Genomic DNA, 17,939 nt, shown 5'->3' with positions numbered 1-17,939 from the left:
AGCAGCGATTCGTATTTTTATTCACATTGTTTTATGCCTAATATTTGGTTAGAGATCGGAAACCTATTATTATTATTAAAATAAAATTATTGAAAGCTTCGTACTTCGATTAGTATTACAGCTATCGTATTCAATTATCTGAATTAAATTGACCACTTATCGTAATCGTTCATTTACAGTTGTTAGGCATGCCTCGCACATGTTCGTAAATACTATGTGATAAGCACTTCTGCACTCGTTTATTATGAAGCACCCGCAAGATCTGACAATTGACGAGGAACAGCAGCTAATGGAGATCAAAAAAGTGGAGCAGGAGTTAAATGAGCCAGGTAAGTGATACATATAATAATATAAATTAATAATATTATGCACACTGTCCAAAATAAGGCATAATCTCATTTCAATCTTTATTATTTAGGAACGATAATTTTTGCAGGATCTTGAATTGCATTAATAGTTTTTGTATATTACGGACATTTTTTGGTTGAAATTATACATTTGTAATTTCAATGAGTGGTTCTCAAATTAAATACTTGTGTGTGTCAGAAAAACACAACTCTCATCCCTAAAAATCAGAAGAAAAAAATTGAGAACTAATTAATTAATTAAATTATCCGATTTCAGGGCTTTTTGATCATGGGTTGGTCTCTAGATCCATCCGACATTCAGAATTAAAGACGGGATTTTAGACCGTAATCCATGCAAATACACTATAAAACTGACTTATGGACAGATATATAATTTTAATCGCTGACATATTAATTAATTAATCAACTCTACAAATTGCATATAGATCACATGAGAAACACCCAAATGATCCAAAATGTTGTCATAGTCGAGCTCACTTGACTACAGCATTCTTACTTGATTTTCTTATCTTTTATTTGTTCATTCTAAGGTTAAGTGTAGTGAAGATTTTTTCATGTGATTGCATTCCACAATTGCACATTCTATCATAATTAAATTTTATATTGAGATTGTTAAAAACAATCTTGCATCTACAACGAGCGAAATATTAATAATAACTTTTGTTCAGAAGAGGTACTTTAAGTATTTTAAGTAAATAATTATAATTACAAAAATAAATACTTATATTCTTAAACCTTTTCTTATCTTTATACAGAATTAGTCAATGCAACAAAATGTCTCATTAAAAAGATCCCTCAAATTACTACTAAAAAAAAGTTAAGCATAGTCAAGAAAATAAGTAAATCATTAAATATAATATTCTTCAACATTCTATAACACAATTGGAAGCATAATTTAAGAGACACACTTTATGATAATTGCTGTGATAGCACTCAATTCAAAGTAAATTTGATTCCCACTGAAATGTTGAAGTCATTAACTCCATGGGTCGACAAAGTTCAGGCAAAGAATTCCACATAATCGCTTCCATGCACGTGGCACGTGACGGGCAGAATACGTTTTATTTTAAAGGTGCTCAAATTGCAATGTGCTGCTCAAATAGTTTATAAGTATGCTTGGGCTTTGTGTTATAAATAGTAGCGAGTTAGCCTTGATAAACCAGCTTGCGAATGAACGCTTGATAGGCCAAATGGGGAACAATAATTGTAAATGTTTATAATTTGCTTATTGATTAGCAAGAACTTGTTGTTGGCGAGCAGATTAAAAATTGATTAGTCGTGATATAAGCAACTATTTTCGAATGTAAAAAATACGTAAAGCAAAAGTTTTACAGAAATGCATATGAACAAAAACACAGTAAAACTAAATAAATAGCAAAAAAAAAAAAAAAAAAACACAAACAAAAAGCGCACAAAATAAAACGAAATAAAACGTAAGCGTAATGTTTAACTTAACCCCAAAGGGTTAAATATGCATACACAAGTTACTTAAGTACACACAAGTGACAAGAAAAAATAAAAAGTAAAACCAAGCACAGCTTGAGCTCAAGCCCCCAGACGTAGCCCAGCATTTAATTGTTGAATATTTATAACTGCCGCCTGACCAGACCCAGACGTCGACGGAACAGAGCCCCTGACTGGGCTGGTTCTCTAGTGTCACCTTAGCTCACGCTGACATGACAAAAACCATTTTCAGCTGAAACGCACTCGGACTCGCACTTACTTTGATTTTTAAGCTCTGCTCCAACAATTTAATGAACAAAGTATTATGCAAAAAAATAACTAAATAAAACCGTCCCATGCCCAGTTGTTGAGGCAATTGACTGACCCATGCTTAATATATTTTACACACGTGCATATATATAAATATATACTATACCTTTCTATATACAGACATATTTAGATGATATGTTTTGGTTTAACAATATTATATTCTAGGTCTCTTTAAAAATTGTTGGCTTTCATTATATTTATTGGACTGCTTAAATTTATAATTAATTTTTTTGCGTCTATCTAGATAGTATTTCCTAGCAGCTTGAATACAAAGAAACCTTCGAGATATCAACATCCAGAGTCATACATACTTTTTTCTGATTTCCGGTTTGGATATTCATTAATTTTCAAAAAGATAATTGAAACGCGATTGCGGCAATTTCATAAAAGTGTTCATACACACTTGCAACAATTTCCGATATGATTAAATGCCTCACAATCATATTTGTAGGATGTTTATAACAGATGTAAGATTTCAACATATTTATTATTATTGGGGTATATGCACTGTGACCTTTCGTGCCCCCTTCTGAGCTTATAGCTCTTCCATCAGCCCCAGTTCCTACACGAATACAAGAATCTGTGTAGGGTTGAGGGCTTCTATGTTTTTAGAGCTCAACGAATGCATCCCTAAAATATCTAGAATCTTTTCCTAGTAGAGGCGACACAATCTGCTAAGATGTGCTTTTAGGATTCTTCCTCGTTTTCACAAAACCGGCATAGTTCGCTACTATAAATACCAAGTTTAGATAGGTGATTTCTTAGTCTACAATGTTCTGTCAATAGACCGATAACAATCCTAAGTCTATTCTTCTGCTTGAATCGCTTATGATTATAACCACCCAAAAGATACGAGTATATAGATAAAATTAAATCTGTTAGAGTGTCAGAATCTGAATAATCAATGCAATTAAGGATAACAAGCAATTAGTATTTAATCATATTGCGCATAGTTATAAACTAGCAACCAAAATCAAGGGCTAACTCAATGCAACATTCATATACAAGCTTTATTATTTACGAAAGATTCAGTAATTTTTCAAATTTTTTATATGATTATTTACTTGTCGACCTAAAAAATGTTTTGTTCCGAAATATTTTATAAGTTGGAATCGCTATGCATGATTATTAAATTATATATATAAATATATGTGTATGTATAATATACATGTATAATCAATAATAATAATGCGTTTTTCTCTTATAAGTATATTTATAAGTAGTAAGTATAAGGAAAATATTTAACATAAACAACAAAAAGTATAAAACTAAAATGTCATCTTCAAGAAGTAAATTTCTACAAATATGTCAACAATTTTAATACCGCTCCGTAGAAATTATATTGACTTTGAAACATTTCTTTTCACTGGTTTTAACATTCTATTATTTATTTTTAAATAATTAGCAGTAGCTGATTTTTAATGATAAGTCCAAGACGTTCCATCACATATTTTCCCAATTTAACCATAGTTTCTTTCAGAATGTCTTCCATACTAAATGCATACAAATAAATGTATAAATGTACTTTAAAGATACAGATGATACTTTTTACATATACAGATGCACAGAATGCACTTAACAATGTGGACACATTTCATTTAAAATTGTCACCGCCTAATGAAGTGTAAATAGTCAATTGCAATCAAACTTCATGAACAATATCATCATTATTCATTATTATTATTACCAGTCGGCAATCATGAACGACAATTACAATGATTATGTTGTTCATGACGCTGATGACGAACAACACATGCAAATCACATGGCTGACTATCCATGGGTGTTACTTACACTCACACTCGCTACTCACACTCACTACTTACTCATTACTCACACTCACACTCACACTCATAAGCAAGTGCAAAAAAACGCAGCTCCATTGCTTTGTATGGTTAATATAAAAATGTATGCAAATAAAATAATAAATTTTCGCACAAAATTCACTTAACGAACTATTGAAAATGTTAACGGAGGCGTGCAAAACTGGTGTTGGTTAGGTTAACGGGATGGGCGGGAAGCAATGAGGAGGGGTGCCTGAGAAGTGTCTTTAGGTTGGGTAATTTTCATATTTCGCTGGAAATGGACTCGCACTCGGCTGTGCACATGTGCGACAGGCAAAACACATCACATAGCAATATTATGAACATGACATGCATTTTATTATACCCTCTTAAATGAGTAAAAAATGTGGTGTGCCAAAGTTATGACACAATATGCTACAATCGGCCGAAGGCAATTCGATAAGGAGAACTTTGGGCTTGCTGTGATTTGTGGGTAGTACCAACATCTGTTATCATGCTGGAATTAAATTGTTTTTAAATGTTTCTCTAAAATTGCAATTACGTTCAGAAAAAATACCTGAATTTTAGAAATTTTTTCGTAGTTTTTTGCGCAAAGATCTAATTGCCAGGCTTCTGTTTTTCTATGTACATTGAAGAATTTTACTTATATTATTATTAAATATTAGTATTTTAAGAAACTTGTGTCAGCTATACTCTAAAATAGCAGTCTAAATAAAATTGTATTTGCTATTTTCTGAAAGGATTTTTTTTATTTTTTTGAAATGCATTTCTCAATGCTATAAAATATATCTAAAAAATAAGTGAAAACACCATATTTTTAGGAATTTTTTATTTAAGGCTTTTCTAATTTTAAGCAAAAATTGTATATTATATTTAGAAATTATTTCTTCATTCTATCTGTGTGGTTCATCCTAACTACAGAATATGTCTTAGTCGTGCACTCTTACTTCATAGCAATTTTGATGTTGCTTTTTCCTTATTTGTTTTCATTACTTTCGTCATATTAACAATCATACTCACACACACACACACCACATAGCCATGCAGGAAATGCTGTTTGTATCTTTTGGATACTTCGGGGCGACAATCCTCTAGCGTATGATTCACTTGGCGCTGGGTGTTCGATTTCAAACCAAAACAAATGCGTCATATTCTGTGCACATTAACTTGTTTCAAGCAAATGATAAACGAGGGTGTATGTTTCCATATTTATGCGCTTATATTTTGTAATTGCAATTAATGTAATCTCTGCCCCATATTACAATTACACATGCATCGCCCCGATTTCAAGGCGAGAATTTGTGACAAATTTAATTTCTTCATTATTCACTCATATTTACACATTTAATATTATTAACAACTAATGTGGAGTGTCAGATGATAGATAGCTATTTTGAGATATTTTAAAATAATGATTTGAAGAAAGGGTCTAGAAAAATAATTTAAAATATATTTCGAATATATATTTTTTTATTATTATTATTTTATTTATGAATTATTTTTATTTACTTAGCGAAAAATATTTGAACCGTAACTTTATTCTTGCCAAGCGTATTACTATTGAAGCATTTATATCTTCTACCCCTTAAGGTATAAATATTCTTGATCAGCATTCCAACATAACAGTTAATATAGCAATATCTCTAAAATAGTCTCGTAGCTCTAAGGATCTTTTAAAAGCCAGTTCTTGTCCGAAACATTCTTTTAATTACCAAATTATGTAGACCAACTTCTATATAGTTCTAATTATTTATATCAAACTTAGGCCATATAAATCGATCCGTGCACAGTATTCGGCAAAGAGATATCTTGAGAAGAAAAAAAGGCTCGATAATCCAGTTCATAAATTTGCACTTCTATAATTTATTTATTTGTAAAATAAATATAAATACGTAAATATATATTTTCGGTTTGTAATTGAAGTATTCTCGTGATAGTATATCAGCGAAGTTCAAGTGAATGATAAGCGCAAAACTTAATTGACAGTTTCACCAAACGATGCGACGTCAGAAGTTCAGACAACCTCTTCCCTGGCCGTGACGTAGCAGTATGTCGGGTATTTAAAATAAAATCAAAGTACAATGGAAGACAAATGCCGCATATGCCGCCGGTTGGTCTCGCCAGGGAAATTCCGCCGTATAGTCGCACTGGTTAAAGTACAGCAGACGCCGACGCTGACGACGACGTTGACGTCACTTGGGCTCTGGGCTTCAATCCGGCCAGTCATGATTATATTGCATGATTGATGTGGCATCGGTGTTGAATAACAAGTTTCTAACTCCTTTTATTGGAATTTAACGTTGCTAGATCTTCGATTTATCTAAAACTAGGACAGACATTGCCATACCCTCTTTGCTTTTGACACATGAGTTACGTGCTTGGATCTAAGCACATTTACAAAAATATTTAGTTTATGATAAGCAAAATACCGCGTAAGAAGATCGTTATATTGAGCAGTAACATCTATCCCAGATTTTAGCTCTATTGCTGCCTATCATTTAGAATTTCTTTTAACTGTTTACCCTTAACCAAATGAAAATTAATCAATTTAGTATATCGAAGGTCGTCCCACCGGATAATATGTTATTGATCAAGGTCCTCAGAAACTTCAGTTAAAGACAACAAATTTCGAATAGGACTTTTGAATTTACTCTAGTCAGCAAGCATTTACACAAATGAGTGCTCAAATTGTGAATTGTCTTGAATTAATATAATCAAATGTTAACATAATGTTTTTTAAGAGAGCATTAGGTTTATATAGGTCTTCGCAATTTGTAGAGCGTGAGTTGGACGGAAATTTTTACATATCTGAAAAGGGGTTATCAAAAATTGTATGAATCAAGGTTGGAGGGGTTTGTGGGGCGGTAGTGGCTGTGGAACTAGGGAACTAGGAAATTGGTGATAACAAATAAATAAAACCACATATCTTCCACCATTCATTTGGTTGCTACCAATGCTCCTTCACAAATAGACCTCCAGGCACCATCAAATTCATATCTTCCATTTATAGAGACACCAAATGTAAATATATATATAAAAATCCCGCAATCTTCGAGTTAAAGTTGCATAGGTTGGAAAATAGATTACTTGAAACCTCCTCCAAATATTGGTAAGAAAATGTCTCAGTCTGCCCCCAAAAACCAGGGAAAGCCTTATCTCTCGTAATTTTAGATCTAGATACATTAAATTAAGAATGATGAATAACGAATAATGATTATTCATTATTCAGCCACTGATGCACTAATCCCACAACTACTTGGGTTACTCTGTTATCAGAGTATTCAGCAGTCGGTTCCGTCCGACTGCTAAGTTCTCACATATTAGTGCCAGAGTTACCGCACGGACGGCAGATTACTGACAACCTATTTTCACACTCGTGCCTCGCCCGAGCCACTGCTGCCCCTCCCACCAGGGTTACATCTGACAGCAAAATTCTCACTTAAGTTAATATAGCAACGTTATACAACAGATCTTGACCTTATCATCGTATTTTTCAAATTTAAATCTCTGCTCATAAGTTGAATAAGGTTAATCGAAGCACACATTTGTGGAACATAAAAACAAAGAGGCCTGTTCAGAACCAAAAATAAATAAATAAATTTTCTCGCCTCTACGATCTTTATATGAGCACTTTTTTCTTGACGATGAATATATTTTTCATTTATTTTTTCTTTCACAATAAATCTTATGCGTTTCGAGTCTCCATCAGAATATATCAATTTTGTTAACCGGTTGGATCTCAATCAAACATTTCGCGAGTTTTTCATTATTTATCAAATTTTTTCGATCTGAAAAAGGCTTTAAGATTTAAAAATCTACGTTTGTGTTGATAGGAATTGCGTTGCATACCTGGGTATCTTTTAGTCGAGCTCTCTCTCTTTTTAGACTAAAGCACATTTACTTGTTTTTGTATACATATATGTATATATGTATTTATGGCTCATGACTGATAACCGAGCGCCTTTGACAGCTCTGCTTGGCTGACTGCCATATCAACAAGCAGAGCGACCTATTATATTCATATGTACATATATATATTTATATATATTATGTATATATATATTTTTTATATACTTGTCGTAACTGCTGTTGTCGCTGGTTACTACTGAGCTCCGGGATTCAGACACTGATAAGATGGACGCTCGACGCTCTGTTGTTGTTGTCGTTGTTGTCCCCGAGCAGTTCTGTGTCTGTTTGCCAATCTTGAAATAAGCAGATTAACATATACGAGGATTATGAATGTGCCTCCACAAAAATAACAACTAACAAATGCAGCTCTGCTCAAAGATTACAGCCCCTAGAAAAGCAAAAAAAAAAAAAAAACAACAAAAAACAAATAAGTAAACATAAACTTAAATATGTAGCATTATATTATATTTATATTATTTCGTATTATGTTGTAATACTTTCGCGTTAAGTTATCTAACCTGACCCAGAGGATCTTTATTCGAATCCTAAGCAAATGTGTGGATATCGTACAGCCAAATTCCAGTTCTATTTACAAGTTATTCATAATAATATGCATTTGAAACTACATATATCTTGTGATATATTCAAATAATAAACATAAGATTTTGGTTAGCATTATAGGTGGCCTATTAGGTATAATTACCCTCAATTACCCTTTAAAAAAATGTTATTGAATATTGTTTTCTAAATAGCCTCCAAAATTCGATGGGTTCAGCTTTGTTAATACTTTTTAATTATATTTAATTGATATTTGGTTATGATTATATTATATTAAATATTAAGATGACATTGAAACTTTTATCACGAAGGTCTTGGTAAATTGGAAATACATATATGTATATTATTTTGTAATTTACCTGATTTGTTTTGAGATTTGTGTGTAAAAATTAAACCAACATCAATTTGCAGAGAATGAAGATTATTTAACTCTTTGGGGACTTCATTATGCAATTGCACAAAATGCAATTGAAAATACCATTTTAAAAATGTTAGAATTTTTTTACACTATATTGATTAGTTATTTATAAATCAATTTCCTCATAGTGTGGCCAAAACAATAAAGAAACAAAAGTTTATTACAGTTAAGGATATATACGGACAAAAAGTTGAAGATTCGTTGTCAAATCGATTTACAAAAAAAATATATAAAACATAGAACAAATCTGGAGGCTGCAGGACGTTATTTGAATATCGCCCTTCAATATCACTTTTTTTTAATTGATATAACAAGTTTTCTGTTCTGCTACGAGAATGTGAATAGAATATCAACACGTGTTTAATATAGCCAACTAATGTAAGAAATGAGATAATAATAAATACACAATTTGTAGATAATGAATGTTGTGCAAATCTAAATTCCTATCGAATTGTAAAGCTCTATCATTAAATTATGACTTGTGTTACTTAAATGCGTTCAGGGTGTAAAAGTGGATTAACGACTATAAAAGCAACCGGCCCTATAAACTGAATATTGACGTATTGACAATATTGACTTAATTGGTAAAACGTATAATATTGTAATTTTTATTCAGTTTTACTTCTCTTGCTGATAAGCAATTTATATAAAATGACGTTTTGTAATTTATATAAAATGACTTTTGTAATTTAATAAATTACTTAGGTATAACATTTGCTTCTACACCTGAACTTAATATATGAAAAATTAAAAACTCGTTCATTTATTCAGCTTTCTCAGTATCTGAAGAATTCGAGTTGTTTTCGAATATCATGTAAGCAAATTATAAAGTTCATTGCCAATTTTTCAAAATCCTGTGTAGTTCTTTGATCTAAAGAAATAAAGAACTTTTGCTCATAGAGCTTAAGTTCTAAGCTCTATTTTTTGATAGTTGGTTCTGTTCATATAAACAATGATAATGTATAATTCGCGAAAAAATGATAAAAAGCAGTTTACTTTTGTTTCCTATAAGATTCTTCAAAGTGCGTAGGTAAATCTTAAGTACTATAGCGATAATCGCTCTGCAAATCTAAGACACTCAGAAAAGAAAGAGTCTAATTTATTGTACAACTTTATTTTGTTGTTACTTATGTGAGATACTCCATGTAGTATACATAAACAGATGTATGTATAACAGTTTAAAATTAGAATTATTATACACTCAGGAAAAAAAATCAGACTGAAATTTAAAAGTCCCCCCAAAAAATAGAAAGTTTTTCTTTTTTTTACAAAAAATTTCTTAAAATAAGAAAAAAAATTTCGTAAAAATAGTTATGCTTGCATTAAAACTGCAAACCGAAAAAAATATAGTGTTTTTTTCTATTTATCAGAAATATATTTCTTAATAATACAAATTATTGCTAAAAAATAAAAATGCTAACTATCATTTGTGGATAAAATCCTTTCTAAAGTTCAGAAAGATGTATTGAAATTTACTGGCTCGTCTTTTATATTAAAGTTTATCTGTTGTAGGCATTAGGAGCAGAGTAGCTCAACGAGAAGTCAATTAAATCCGTAAAATTTTAAATTATTTTTTTTCAAATTAAGTACTGAATTTATAAGTTACGTGAAATGTTTTTTGTTTTCAAATTCTGATGTTTAATAATATAATATGCGTAGAAAAAAAAGCTTACATTATAATAATTCTATGTCTACATATAAATCACCAACCAGCAAATTAGTCATATTTTTCTAAATTTAAAAAAAATCCACCGTGAAATTATGATATGCAAAGCCTGGTTTTCAGAAAGCTAAAATTTTAAATTTTAGTAATTTACTCTCTGAATAATAAGGTGAGGAACCCATGGCGAATTTCTAAAATTCAGAGTTATTTTTTTGCTGAGTGTGTATACAATAACCTGTAGACGTATGTGGTTGTGCTCCACGATTGATAGCACGCCGTGTGTGTCGTCTATCTGCGCATGCCCCATTGAGAGCGTTTGGGAGGCACGAACGGTGGCCTGTTAACGTAGAACGAGGCGATCCGATCCGATCCGAGCCGAGTCGTAATCGGAGTGAATTGTTAACAATTTTACTAAGGCAAGTGCGCAGCCGCAATAATAACAACAACTACAACGATAATACCTAAAACAACAACGACAAGCATAGTAATAATATTTAATAAACTTTATGTGTTTGCTGTGCTGCCCGCAAACAGCCGAGCTTCGATCGGCACCGGCAACAAGAAAGCCGGCCGACGCTGACATCGATGCCAGCGTCGACTGCGATTGCGTTCTCGTTGTTGTTGTTGTCATTGTTGTTATTGTTGTTTTTATTGTTGCTGTTGCTGTTGAGTCGCCGCCCGACGTTGACTTCTACATATATCTACAACAAATAATATTAAGACAGTTAGTACGTGCTGAGAACATTATTTGAGGTTTAGTCAGTGTTTCGCACTGTGCGGTTATAATACATAGAGCACCGAGAGACTCCCGGTGGGTCGCCCAAAGAGAAAGCGGACCGTATTGTGCCGGTTGGAGAAGAAAAATATTATTTACGCTAAATAAGATATTGCCAATAGCAATTTAAATTTCAAATCTATGGATTAGCATATTGGGCAAATGTGTGTACGCAAAGGACTGTGATAGCAAATAGACAAAATAAATAAACGAAAAACTCTTAATTCGCTTTGGATTATTTATTTATATGGTGCACTCATGAACCGTCACCCCACCATCCCCGATGATCGATACCGCTTCTATATATATATATATAGATATATAGCGTTAAAAGCATTTGCCGCCGGATTTTGAGTGTTTTCTTTGCTATTTTTAATTTTAATTTGTGCAAATATTTAACTTTACTTAAGTGTATATATGTGTAAAATAAATAAAATTAAGAAAAAAATATACGACAACAGCAATTTGTTAGAAAATAAATTTGCACATAGTGTGAAGGGCTTCCAAATATTTACTCATTGTTGCGTCTACAAACCAAACGAGGAACTGCCGGTTCTGGGAATATTTTTTTTGAGGAAGTTGGAAATATATTCAACAATTAATGTACTCCTCATGTTTACCGAGTTGTTAATATGAAAATACTGCAAATATAACAAATTCGGGCTACGATGATGCATTTCTATTGGAGGAGAATCTATTACAAATGATGGGTGAGTTATGGTCTCCTGTAATATATATCGTATATTGCACGTATTTCTCCTTGGGTATTTGCACAATATGCAATCGTGAAGCTGAGTCAACTATGTTTGTAGTTTATTATCAGTTGAATCACATAAACATATTTAAAATTGCTTGTGCAATTTCAAGTTTTTAATCAATTAACTTATCATTAGCTATACATATATCTTTATGTATGGTTCAGATTCGATATCAACACATTGGCCGAAGCCTTCACGAAAACATTGCATACCTTATCAATTTATGCAATAAAATAATGAAACCTTTAACTATGCTTTAACCTGCAGTATTATTTATTTGTGAGCCAATTTCTAATCGTATCCTGTTAGTATTTGGTCAGTCCACTGACATCATTTAATGAGAGTTTTTTTTTGGTGTCCAGTAAATAAAGCTCAGTCCACTCTGGTGGATATCATTGTTAAGAAATTCAATAAAATTTGTTTTTGGGAGAGACAGGTCTTCCTGGTTCCTGATTGCAAAGTTAGTTCAGCGCCCTGTTGGGAAACTCGCTTATCACCCCTTTGTATATGCCTGAATGAGACATGACCACGTCATACACGTAATTCACTGCCTTGACTTTGTTTCTATTCAGCTTTATTAGAAGGCGATTCATGTTTATCAGCCACAGCATAGACGACTTAACTCATGCCACCGCTCGTGAGTTGCGAATCTTTTGCTCTTTGATCCTCTGAAGATTGCCAGTGGGCATTCTTGATATAGCATGATGATTAATTTATTTCTGGGGCATGCATGACTTTTTGACAGAACATTATTGAGTCTCGCAGTATCTTTCACGTCCCATTAGACTTGTACACTCGGAAACAAATCGCCCTGAATTTAGAAAATTCACTACATTTTCCTTGTTATTCAGAGAGTAAAAATGGAAATTAAAATTGCTTTTTAACTACCAGTATTAGCATTTCCTAATTTCAGGGAGAATTCTTACCTTCGAATTTTTGTTACTTATATAAATATTGTACGTTAATATTTTTCGTTTATAAATTTATAGACTTTACTTGAAATATACTTATGATTTTTTTCTGAATACTAATGATTTTTTCTAAAGAAATGCACCTTAACTTAACCTCGCAGGTCATGTTCATTTGAGCATTGTGTTGATTTAGCCTTGTTCTGCTCTATTCAAGGAAGATTATACTTCTATAGGCAATCTCTTGCTTTTTGTGTGGTCTGAGTCTTACTTCTGATAAGATACATTTTAATGGTGCGTAATTTTCTAAATTATATTGTATAAAACACAACACACAAACAAGTTAGAATGCTTTTGTCTGAGCGCTCGACTAGAAGATACTCTTACACCCAACCAACTCGTAGGTCAAAACCGCGTCAAAGTATTGTCAATGATTTTAAAATGAAATCAATGAATCGGAGGAAGTTATCGATAAAATGTTATAAGCTTGACATGTCTAGATGATGACTCAAGAACATATATATATATATATATGAATTTGTTCGAAATGTGTGCACTTTAGCCATTTTGTATAGGTTTAGTGCATAAAATACACGGGATCCATGATAATGCAGTTTTATTATTGTCATAAAAATATAATACATATAGAATCCTATATCTATTTGCACATGTATTTTGATCAGATTAACAATAAAAATACAGTCACGCCCTTTACAACGAGTAATATTAGTATTTTCGTGTTAATCGTTTCTATTTTTCTTCTTCTTTTTTTCAGCATAAAAGCATTTTTATCAGATTTTGTTGTTGGCTTAGACCACATAGGACTAAGCTTTATTGCAGTGCTTATCAAAGATTAGTGATTAGATATTGCTGACAGCAATCACAAAAAAGAAAGCAACAAGTAAAACTATTATTTTACCTTGTTTTTTGAATTCTTTTTGAAGATAATATAGTGAATTTGGTATATTATTAGATCATTTTCACCTTTTGAAAGGAATTATTATTTTCTTACGTCGACCCCATCGTAAATATATACAATTTATAATTTTTTAAAACAGTCAAAATAATATCTTTTACATATTTATAACTACAGCTTATTGTTGATAATATCGGTATATTTAAATAAACTTAGACGTAGTCCGCCGCTAGAAGGATATTTTCTACCTGGTTTCAGTTGGTATTAAACTAGAATTACAAAATTATGCTTATATAGAGTATTTAGAGTGCAGAGTATTTTACATTGAATGTGTATCGTTTATGGCTTAATTATTTTGTTTTCATTGGCATTTCACACACGAATGATTTTATTAGTAATAGCACCCATAATCAATATACGTATACACAATATACACATGTGAAAATTATTGATTTATATCTGCCCAACTGCTATTTATATTACACATGTTCTGTGTACCTATTCGTAGTTAATTTCTTTTAATTATTCAGCTTTTCAATAAAATAATAATTAGGTTGTCTTGATCCAACCGGAAATACTAGACAAAGCTACACACAAACAACCACACACACACACACACACACACACATTAATAAAATGGCGCATTTAATATTTTAAATTGAGGGCACTTGAACTTAAGACATACTTGGCAGACTCGCGTAATTATTTGCTGACAGTAATGGTCAAAAAAGTTGTTGAAAAGCCACCAAATTAGGAAGGCTCGATAACTAAAATGATAACAATTTAACTGATTCGGAAGGAATGCTATAGCTAAATTAGTAATCATACTCTATAACCGATCTTATTGATAAGCTACTGCGGCAATGTGGTCTGAGTTTGTGGAAAGGGAGTAGTGTCAAGTACTGATTTAGAAATTGTTTCTGAAGTGATGGTACAAATATAGATGTAATTGTATTATATAGAAAGACAAACTTATATTCTTCCTAAATTAAACAATGTAGAACCGACTGCAAAATACTCTGATTTCTGTGAAATACCAACTGAAAACAAATGGAAGTAATAAAAGGGCTTTGGCGTCTTTGCACCTAATGTTATTTTCTTAACTTGTACTTTTGGGGTAGGTCTGTATTTATTTACATTAATGCTTAGCATGCTGAGAATTAAAATAAACGTGATTACTGAGTGAAGTCAAATTAAATTATGCTTCAAAGGTGTTGACTATAATATTCAGAGGCTGTTTTTAATATCTATTTGTATACATATCTTACACATATGAAATGTGAAATAGTTGAAAAGGCTTGGCTTAATGGGCAAGCCTATTACTTATTAGTTATTTTTGAGCAACTTAGCGCATAGACTGAGTCAAGTTCTAAATGTCACCGTCATTGGCAGAGCAGTTCAAGGCAAAGACGTTATTTAATTGCACGTCGGCTATTCGGAGTGGAACACGTTAGCTCCCAATTAAAAAGGCCAGACACTAAGACTATAACGAACATAGTTAATGGAAATTACACTTGACAAGATTTTTATCTGGTTTTACTTACGAGGCGCCACACCGATTCTAACATACAAAAACACATACGTCTACAAAACTCTGATTACATATCGTTAGACAAGTTATTAACAATAACAAAAACAGCAATAACAAGAAATTAAATATGATTGGTACAGTGTATTGTGTTGGATGTATTAACTTTTTTTTATTAACAACTTAATTGAGACGTTTTTAGTATTTTAATTACAGACAAAATGCGCTCAATTATTAGTCATAAAGATAATGATAATTGTAATAAAAAAAATAAAGCTACGAATGCAATAGTCGTGAGAGCTCGACTAGATACCCTGAACTCAGGTCTTTACCTGAAATAAGCGGACAACTTTAAAACATGCTTTTTACCCAAATTCCATGGGCTCAGAGTATTTAATAGGCATATACTTCCAAGCTCCAAAATCGGCCAGATAAAACATTAGTGTACATTTGAAATCAAAATTGAAAAATTGTGGGAGATATTGGCTTCTGAGAATTTGGGAGGCGGGAATCGACAGGGCCAAAAAAAAATTTTTTAGCACGATCTTGGTAATCTGCATTCCAAGATTGGTTACTGTTAAATTGCACAAGATATAGGCTTTGAACGTTTTTAGGGCGGGGTGGGCATGGTCCAACATTTTTTTAAGGGTATTACTGGCAATATACCTTCCAGATTTTGTGACTCTAGCTTTCAAATTGTGTGAGATATATGGTCTTATCGATTTACACAAACAGCTGTATCGATTTAGGGAGGCGGAGTGGGCGGGGTCATCTAATTTGTTAACCGATCTCTTAGGGGAGCAACCAGTAACATACTTTATCGATTTAAACTTTCTGAAATATCGGCATTAGCGATTATAGGCGTAGGTGTGGGCGTGGCCATAAAAATATGTTATCGGTTCATAAAGGCAGCTACCACTAACATACCTACCCAATTCGACTGGCTCTAACTCAAAAACTGCGGAGGATGTAGCCATCTGATTTTTAGGGACGTGGAAGCGGCGATGGTGGGCTTGGCATATGCCAATCTTTGAATGACATCGCCAACAGCCTACCAAACAAATTTTGTGGCTGTAGCCTTAAAATGATGGGAGATATCTGGCTTTATCGATTTGCGAATATCGATTTTATCGATTTCCTAACCACCTGGTGGACGTAGGACTTTTAAGACAAGAGCACAGACTAGTATGTGTTCCAAGGGTGTCGAAAAAAATTGAGTTCATACAGACAGACAAACAGCATAACGGACGTTGCACAAAACCAATATACTATTGATGCCTTCGGAATCTACTGGTATATTCATTTATAAACCACTCGCTAAACAATCCAATATTTGAGTGAGTACATGGGAAATTGTAAATTACACTTTGCTAGTTCTATAAGTTGGTTTAACCATTTCACAACCACATGGTGCGAATTGTTAATATTTACATATTAGCCATATCTTTGATCGCCCGATATTTACACTTAAATTAGCAATATATAATTTTAAATAAATAAACAAAAACCCTTCAGGCTTCAGGTTTTACTCCATCTATAAAAATAAATAACTTGACAGTAAATAGAGTTGAAAATATCGCTGTGGGGTCTGAATTGATTCTAAGTTATTAAAATTGCAATATACGTCGAACAGTCTGGGTAAATATATATGCGGCAATACTACGGAAAAGTTGGTGACTTAATTATTTATTTAACAGTCAATTTGCATTCGAATCTAATTGAAAAAAAAATGTTTAAAAAAAGTAGATAATAATAAAAATAACATATTGAAAATTGTGCGGGAGAACTTTCTTACCAATCTTTTAATTGCGGTAAAGTAAAGGAGGCTAATAATAATTTAATAAACTAAAATTCATTTATAGTCTCGAAATATTTAGCTTTGTAATTATTTACTTAATTGATTAGGTATTTCAATTTTATAATTTTACAATTATATGTCAAATATTTTATCAAGAGTTTCATTGGATATAACTATTTTATTGCTGCATAAGAAGGACTACTTGCTTGAAGAAAAATTCGTTGCGTCACTTATTTTTTATTTTTTTAACTAACACATAATAAAAGAATATGTATCTTTTGATTTCGATTGATTTTCTTATATTGGATAGTTAATTAAATGTTTTGAATATAGCTGAGAACATCATCTTATAATATAGAAGTAATGTGGCAATGTGGAAAAGCGAGAGCTGATTATGTGTCTTGGGCATTGTAAACTCTTAAATAAATATAAATAAGGGAGAGTCTGTCTGGTTAAACACGCTGATCTCAGACAATATATAGTAGGCAGACTTAGTTTTTAATTTGATATATACATAGATGACATCGATACATATCGATTTTCAAATCACATCGTTTCGAGCTCAAACTTACCCTGAATGGAAATAGAAATAGTTTAATTTTCTATATATAAAAGATGTGAATGTTTGATGTTTTTGATCAATACTTTAAAATTCATTACAGTAAATACTTTAACTTTACTTGATTGCCTGCAAAGCCAGGAAATTCCATGTATTCTATATAATATAGCTATGAATGTAAGTAGGGGCTTAAGGGTATTTTCT

The 17,939-nt window shown here is 32.1% G+C and overlaps 1 protein-coding gene across 2 annotated transcripts in view; it reads left to right on the top strand.

Moving 5' to 3' along the window:
• Window positions 1-17,939, top strand: part of LOC6566548 (transcription factor HNF-4 homolog) — a 31,747-nt gene that overhangs the window by 4,756 nt on the left and 9,052 nt on the right. For both annotated transcript variants that reach the window (XM_032739572.2, XM_032739571.2), the window contains exon 2: window positions 180-329. In XM_032739572.2, the coding sequence (XP_032595463.1) occupies window positions 245-329 (85 nt within the window). In that variant the 5' untranslated portion in view covers window positions 180-244. The remainder of the gene's footprint in view (window positions 1-179; window positions 330-17,939) is intronic.

Source organism: Drosophila grimshawi, unplaced genomic scaffold, assembly GCF_018153295.1.
Source record: "Drosophila grimshawi isolate 15287-2541.00 unplaced genomic scaffold, ASM1815329v1 contig_1377, whole genome shotgun sequence".
In the NCBI taxonomy this organism is placed as follows: Eukaryota; Metazoa; Arthropoda; class Insecta; order Diptera; family Drosophilidae; genus Drosophila; species Drosophila grimshawi.
Note: the sequence above shows the minus strand (reverse complement) of the source record. Positions and strands in the feature narration are given on the sequence as shown.